General features: G+C 49.0%; 1 protein-coding gene across 1 annotated transcript; it reads left to right on the top strand.

Annotated features, from left to right (window-relative positions):
- Positions 1 to 321: 321 nt before the first annotated feature.
- LOC143270445 (serine/threonine-protein kinase PLK1-like) lies at positions 322 to 7543 on the top strand. Its single transcript, XM_076560376.1, is given in 10 exon segments — positions 322 to 783; positions 1814 to 2024; positions 3075 to 3219; positions 3967 to 4079; positions 4274 to 4387; positions 4390 to 4427; positions 4525 to 4627; positions 4630 to 4703; positions 4841 to 5065; positions 7424 to 7543. Coding segments are annotated over 10 exon segments (1605 nt in total).
- The last annotated feature ends 310 nt before the right edge of the window (positions 7544 to 7853 follow it).

Here is a 7853-nt window from a genome sequence, read left to right as displayed (position 1 = left end):
GGTCTAGCTTAAGTGCTGCATATTTCAAGTTCTCCTAGAGTCCCTTTCACATGTCCTATTTAAAGTGATGAGCTCCTTACACCAGGAGACACAGGGTGGCGACTTTCAGGCATGGCCTGAGACAGCAGAAGTAGGAGCTCTGCAGGAAGTCCAGATGGCAGTGTGCCCACTTCCCCAGCATGAAGGGTCTGTGTCCAGCACAGGAGGAGGTAAGCCAGCTACCACAGGTTTCTCTCCAGGAAACCCTACTTATCAAGGAAATATGATCCAGGGCTGGTGTTTCCCAGCATCCTCTTCAGAGGCCAAAGCTGGAAACCTGGGATGAGCACCAGCCAACCTCCGGAAAACCAGGGTCCAGGGAGATGCAGTTCCCAGTGTCCCAGTGTCCGCCCCACTGTTGAGATTCCGGAGGTCTTATTGGACCCACTCAGCAGGCACCAGTATGTAAGGGGCCACTTTCTGAGTAAAGGAGGCTTTGCCAAATGCTTCGAGATCTCAGACCCAGACACAAAGGAGGTGTTCACAGGCAAGGTCGTGCCTAAGTCTTGGCTGCTCATGCCCCTCCAGAAGGAGATGTCTACAGAGATTTCCATTCGCCGCAGCCTCGCACATGAACACGTCCTAGGATTCCACAGCGTTTTCGAGGACAGTGACTTTGTATTTGTGAATTTGGAGCTCTGTCGGGACAGAGTGGGTTTTTCTGCTGCAGGGCTGGGGCGCTCACACCGGAAACTTTCTGGCAAAGGGTCATTTTGGAGTGCCCCTTATACAAAGGCTATTTCAGTGAGCAGGCTGCCCATATGAAGCCCTATTTCCCTACCAATCGGGTGTAGGCTGCAGGATTCCTCCTGTAGCTTGGACTTATGGTCCAGAGAATGGACCAGAAAGTTTCTACACTTCTTCCTCCAGCTCTTTGCTGCTTACTAAAAGCATGCACAGACACAAACTATCAATACCTGAGGGCTTGTTAGGACTGTGGAATCTCAGTTCTGAACCTCGGTTTAATTCAGTCCCTGGCTGACTTTCAATAAAGCTTTGGAAGCACTGATGAGTACTGATGGGAGAATTAGATAAGCCTGTGGTAGGCAGAAGTCCTATCACAGAGGCCTGTGTGGATAGCAGTGGCCTCTGGGGTCCTTGGGGAGTCCTCCCCAGTCCAGAGCTGGGGAATTCCTGGAGTAGCCTTGACTTTTGTAAAGCTGAGGCAGGGGGATCACAAGTTCCAGGCTATCCTCAGCAACGTAGTGAGATCCTGTCTCAATTCAAACTATATAGGGGGAGAGAGTCTTTTAGGAGTTTTTGTGAGTGCCAAATGAATTAATATACAAGACTGCATTCCTGGTACATAAGAAGCCTAGAGTTAATGCTCTGACTGACAGGCCTGTTCTAGGTTATATCCCATACACCAGGTGTCCCACCTGGTGGGGCCCCAGGTGTGGTACTCCTCCCCCATTCTACAGATATGCCTTGGTGGGCACAGGAAGCCCAGGCTATTTGTCAGAGCTGGAATCCTGGGAGCAGAACTAGGATTTAAACACAGGTCTGGGGAACCTGGAGGACCCTCTGGTGGTAAATAACAAAATGGGTTTTGCAAGGGCAAGCTGGGGAAATCGTCTCCAGTTAATATTGAGTGCCAAGTGGCAGGAAATGATCCTTCTCACCAGCAGGGTGACATTGGTCCTTGCTAAAGCTGAGGGTGGAGAACCTGGTGCAACTTATGGCCACTGAGCTGTGGCATATTTGAGACAGGAGCAGCCGCATGTCAGGTGGGATTCCTATCTCATCTCACTTAGGCTCTGCCTCTCCCCTCCAGCACATCAATCCCATGGCTGCCTCCCTCATTCAGAAGATGCTTCAGAAAGAACCCACTGCCTGCCCCACCATTCACAAGTTGCTCAATGACGAGTTCTTCACTTTTGGCTATATCCCTGCGTGTCCGCACATCACCTGCCTCACCATCCCACCCAGGTTTTCAGTAGCTCCCAGCAACCTGGACCAAGCCCCCATTTCTGTTACCATTTCCTGTAGTGCTGGACTTGTGGATTCCTATTTAATGGGGAGGTATTAAAATACTCTATTTTAAGGATTCTTTGTTTTTAATAAATAGCAATAAATGAAAATGTATCATAGACATTTTCCAGATTATCAAAATGTAAAGATTTGTATAACATGTTATGTGATCCTGGAGTAGCCCTCCTCCATTTCCAATAGTTATATTTGGACAGGTTTGATTTTACATATTCTACAAACATACATTTTGTTTTTCCTGTGAATGGGTGTTTTGCATGCATATATGAATGTGCACCACATGAATGCCTGGTGACCACAGAGGCCAGAAGATTGTCTTGGATTCCTTGGAACTGGAGTTACAGGTGGTTGTGAGACTCCATGAGAACTCTGGGGACCAAAGCCAGGTTCTTGACAAGAATAGCCAGAGTTCTTAGTGGCTGAGCCATCTCTCCAGCCCCTTTTTAGCTAGTTTTAAAATCAGAGCTTGGATATTTTATTTCACACTTAAATTCTTAATACAGCATGGTGGGATATTTGTTGCTGTTGTTTTTAATTGAAACTTTAGGGAATGTCCTGTTTCATGGGAGAACTGACACATGCTGGTTTGGGGAAGTGAATCGTTCAATAATAAAGACAGCATCAGTGACCAGCACAGCTCCGGTCACCATAGGCCAACTAATCCTTCAGTATAGATTTCATTAGACTGTTTTCTGTAGGCACCCAAAGCAAAAGGCTTACACTGTGCTTCACCCATCCTCCTGACTTCCTGGATGCACAAGGTGCCCTTCATTCTTTGCTTGAATTTGTGCCTCCAAGTTTCCTCTCTGAGGGACAGCAACATCTGCTGTCCTGGAAGGGCAGGCTGTTGGAGCAGAGGCCTGAGCTCCTGAAGCTTTGTGGCCTCTTAGTAAGCACCATGTACCTGACACAGCAACCCGGTCCTGACTCAGTTCCCAACAGCAGTGAGAGCTAATGGTACTGTGGGAAGAGTGCTGGCTGTGGCAGGCAGCCTGTGCTCCCTCCAGTGGTTTTGTGCCTGGCTAATGGCTATGTCACCTTCTTAGGTGTAGAGAGACCCTTGCCTGACTGTCCCTGGGAAAAGGAGAAGCCAGTGGTTTGGGGGACAAGTGAGGCCATCGAGTGCCACCTCGGTGACATGCTGCAGCCGCTGACCAGGTTCAATGCCTCCAAGCCCTCAGAGGGAAGGAGGTGAGGCAAGGTGAGTCCTGCAGGGCCTGGAGAAGGCAGGGCATCTCAGTCAGCAAGCAGAGCACCCATTTCCTGGAGATCAACATCCAGATGAGTTAGCCTGACACCCAAGGCCCTCCTGGTGTGCCTTCTGCCTGTTTCTGCCCCATCTCACTCTGTAGGTGACTGGTGGGTCACCTCTGCACAGCTGCATCTTCTGTCTCCTTTCTGCCCAGGGAATTAATCCCTTGGTCCTCAAGAGACTCAGGTCAGCTCCAGCCTTAGGGCTTTTGTGCCCACTGTTACCACCCTGACCCCCACTGCCAGCACTTCCTAACCTGACTTAACTCTCCCTAACGTTTCTTCACAAAACATTCATGTATTTGCAGTTGGGACTCGTGTGCACTGAGTTGGTCCTGGCATTGCAGGAACGGTTGGGTCTGCTCAGTTTCTTCACCACTTTAATCTGGGGCACTAGGCTTTCCACCAGCCCCGATGTTAATGACAGAGCAGCTGAGAGACCTTGATCACTCTTCATCCCTGTGGGTGGTACGTGGGTCCTTCCAGAACCCTCGGGTTTCTTTTCTTATCCACACCTACCACAGTTCCTGGGACACAGTAAAGGGGCCCACTTAACGAATTGGGACTTGATGTCGTGGGCTGCATTTTTCCATTTGGGTGTCTGGGTTTGTGCTTTCAGAGCACTCCCCAGGCTTCATGGGGTGCCCCCCCAGCTCTGGGGAGGGCTATCTGAGAAGACAGAAGAAGGGGCTGGCCTAATCAGTGCTATGTTTCTATCCCAGAAGAGGCTGAGGATCCTGCATGCATCCCCATCTTCTGGGTCAGCCAGTGGGTAGACCAATCAATGAAGTATGGACTTGGTAGGTGTCTCCAGAATGTGGGATTGGCAGGGGATGGTGTGGCCATGGTAGCTTTTGAGTGAACGACTGAGTGATGTCTGTAATTGTGTGTCTATGTTACTAACTTATGCATGCAAGCGCTCTACTACTGAGCTCTTCCCAGCCTTTGTCCACCTCCTCCTGCCTTTCTAAGACAGCCCTCCCCCTGCCATTAGGGTATCAGCTCTGTGACAACAGTACAGGGGCACTCTTTAATGACTCAGCATGCCTCGTCCACTACAATGATGGCGACAGCCTCCAGTACATAGTCCATGATGGTATGGAGTCTCACAAACAATGAGCTCCCACCCTAACTCCTTGATGAAGAAGGTGGGAACTGGCTGCTGAGACATGGTGTGGCAGGGTATGGGGGCTGCCTCAGGGTCAGGCCCTGATTATGAAATCTCTTCCCCAACTTTCCAACCAGTTCACTCTCCTCCAGCATTTCCGAAGTTACATGAATGAACACCTGCAGAAGGCAGGGGCCAACACCACACCCCGGGAAGGTGATGAGCTGGCCAGGTGCCCTACTGAAAATTACTCCGCACAAGCCACGCCATCGTCCTGCACCTCAGCAATGGCACTATACAGATTGATTTCTTCCAGGTGTGCAGAGGCCTGTACTTGAGGTGGCTGGGTGGGGTGGAAGTGCTGTCCTTTCACCAGGTGGGGGGTCTTCCTCCCCTTTGCCTCAACCTCGGGCAACAGCTGAACTCTTCACTCACTCCCTTCTTCCCTCCAAGGACCACATCAAACTTATCCTGTGTCCCCTGATGGTAGCTGTGACCTCCATCAACAAGAACCGTGACTTCCACACATACTGCCTGAGCCTTCTGGAGGAATATGGCTGCTGCGAGGAGCTGGGTAGACAGCTATGCCCTGCCCACACCATGGTAGACAGGCTGCTGAGCTCAAAGTCTACCTGCAACAGATCGAGGACAACTCCTAGGCCTCTGTCCTTTGGGCTGGTGCCCCTTTACTCTGCAAGCTCTGCCTGGGACTGCATTGCTGGGATTCCAGGACTGCTGTACATGCACTGTACTGCACTGGCCTCTGTACATGGGGCTGGTTGGGGAATGGGTTACTGTGTAAGTTATTTTTTTATATGTTTAGATATAACCTGAGTTTACAACCTCTTCCCCTGCCCTCAGCCTACTGTATAACTTGTATAGATATATTTCCATTGAATTTGAGACTGTTGTTTCCTTGGCTTTATATTTATTCAGTACATGTGCATATCTTTTCTTATCCTGTGTTTTTGTGAGTACCCTGAACCCAGAGTATTTCTCTGTTCCAACAGCCTCAGGCTGCTAAACTGCTGTCCAATGTTTTGATGCTGTCCAATATTTTGATGCTCCCTAGACAAGGTTGAGCCACAGGCTTAACTCCTTGGTCCACCTTTGGGGCACCTGGTTGTCTCAGCTCTTTGACATCTGGCAGGACTTCCTAGCATCCAAAGCTGGTGACTAGTAGGGCAGGAAGAAGCTCTCAAAGCACAGGCCCTCATAGCATGGTGAGTGTGTAGCAGCAGCCTCGGGAAGCAGTGTGTGAAGTAATGGATGTAGCCAGCAGGGAATTGGCCCAGAGCCTGGTGTACCTCAGTTGGGATCTCCCTGTAGTGGTGCTTCTTGGGATGGGCAGGACAAGGACACTGACTCAGTTATGGCAGGCCATCCCTTGTCCATGTCCCACCCAGGTCCTAGAATACAATTTATTCATGGCATGGAGCAGGTCTTGCACTGATATCCCCTTTTAACATTGGAACCTTTTCAGAGATGTGGGCAGAGAAATGGGCTGTGGGGATATCCCAATGGGTCCCTTCCTCTCAGGAAGAGGCCCCTCCAAGCCTGCTCACCTATTCCCAGGAGATAATCCCCTCCCTCTTCCTCAAGGAAGTCTCCATCAGGGGCTGATCTGCAGCTGAGAGGACAGTAGGCAATGTCTGGAGGCCTTTTGGCTGGCTTGCCTTGGGAAGAAAGTACCTCTGTCAACCTGTGAATCCAGGGATGCTGCTAAGCTTGCCACAGTGTAACAAGGCACAGGATACAGGACACCACCCACCCTTTCCCTGACAGTTTTCCCCTCTGAATCAGTACCACCCTCGTTGAGAAACCACGACTTGAAAATGATTTTGTTGACATGGGGTCTTACTCCCTAGTCCAGGTCAGCCTTGAATTCTCTACCTTCCCACTTCAACCTCCTGAGTGCCAGGGTTACAAGCATCATGTCAGGCTTAGAAAATGACTTGTTAACCTTCACTATGCTTCACATGATTGTAGCTGGGTAGGTAGTTTGTAATTGTGGCACTCAGGAAGGAGAGGCAGGTAGATCCTGAGTTCAAGCTACACAGAAAAAAAAAGATGTTGGTTCTCACCTGTTCTGACCTAATGAGCTAAAAGTGTCAGTGTTCAGCTAAGTTTAAGAATGTGGGAAAGTGAACTAACGTCAAGGCAACACCTTCTGATTCTCCTGCCTCTGGTTCTCATGTTCTGAAGTACAGATATGCACCACCATGGGAGGTTCTGTGCAGTGCTGGGGATAGAACCCAGGGCATCGTTCATACTAGGTAAGAACCCTACCAACAGAATTACTTTCCCAGTCAGGCTGTGGCACACCCCTTTAATCCCAGTACTCAGGAAGCAGAGGTAGGTATATCTTGGGTTTGAGGCAAGCCTGGTCTATAGAGTGAGTTCCATGACAGCCAAAACTACAGAGAAACCCTGTCTCAAAAAACAAACAAACAAAAAATTCCAAGAAAACAATTATGAAATACAAATGAAACTTTGTCAGTAATAAGCTTCTATAATGAAGTCACTCAACTCCAGCAAGTTTATGTATAATTTCATTAGATTTTATGAAACTTGAGAGAACATTGTCAGATATTCATACATGCGAGCACTTATGAATTGGGAATATTCAGTTTGAGACCCATAGGTTTCAAATCCCTGAAAGACACCCAATCATCAAACACTCTAAATTGCTCTGTAGGCTGAGCTAACAATCTGAATACAGGTTTATGCACGTTTTGGAGGCTCTTGCCAGGTGGAAATAACACGTGCCTTTAATCCTGGCACTCGGAAGATGGGAATGGTTACACTGGCATTTGTGTTAAGGGTATCGTCATGGAAGCCATGTGCTTAGCTTTGGAAAATTGCCCCAGGATTCCTTAGCACATTGAGAATGCAGCCAACAGGGTGCTGCCAGCCTCCAGCCTCAGGTTTCCTGGCCACAGAAAAGTTACAAGGTTGGAGGCTGACTTAGCCATCTCATCCAGGTAACAGGATCTCCTCTGATCTGCCCTTGATGGGATACTGTTGCTGTGCTAGGCACCAGGGTGGGATGGCAACGGACATTGCTGCCATCAGCTGGCAGGTGCCAAGGATTCTGCACACCTTGTGGCAGACACAGGTGTCCACACGCAGTCCATGCTAACATCAGGAGCCTAAGCAGAGTGGGCAGAATGCAAGAGGTGACACCCCGATCCTTGCTCCCTCATGCACCCCTGGCTTCAGGAGCATGCTCAGACCCACCTGGGCATCCAGGATGGCATTCCCTCCTGGTCTTTCTGTTTTTCTTTAAAAAAAAGAAAGAAAAAGAAAAATTTATTTTATGTGTAGAAAGTGTTGCCTGCATGTGTGTTTATACACCATCACACTAACATTAGTTAGATCACTGTTACATCAAAGCAGAAGACAAAAATAAATAAATCTCAATTATAATAGAGCTAATGGGGGGAGCTGGAGATGGCTCAGTGAC

The sequence above is a fragment of the Peromyscus maniculatus genome, chromosome 23 (assembly GCF_049852395.1).
Source record: "Peromyscus maniculatus bairdii isolate BWxNUB_F1_BW_parent chromosome 23, HU_Pman_BW_mat_3.1, whole genome shotgun sequence".
In the NCBI taxonomy this organism is placed as follows: domain Eukaryota; kingdom Metazoa; phylum Chordata; class Mammalia; order Rodentia; family Cricetidae; genus Peromyscus; species Peromyscus maniculatus.
The sequence above is the reverse complement of the archived record's forward strand: the minus strand, read 5'-3'. Positions and strand labels throughout refer to the sequence as shown.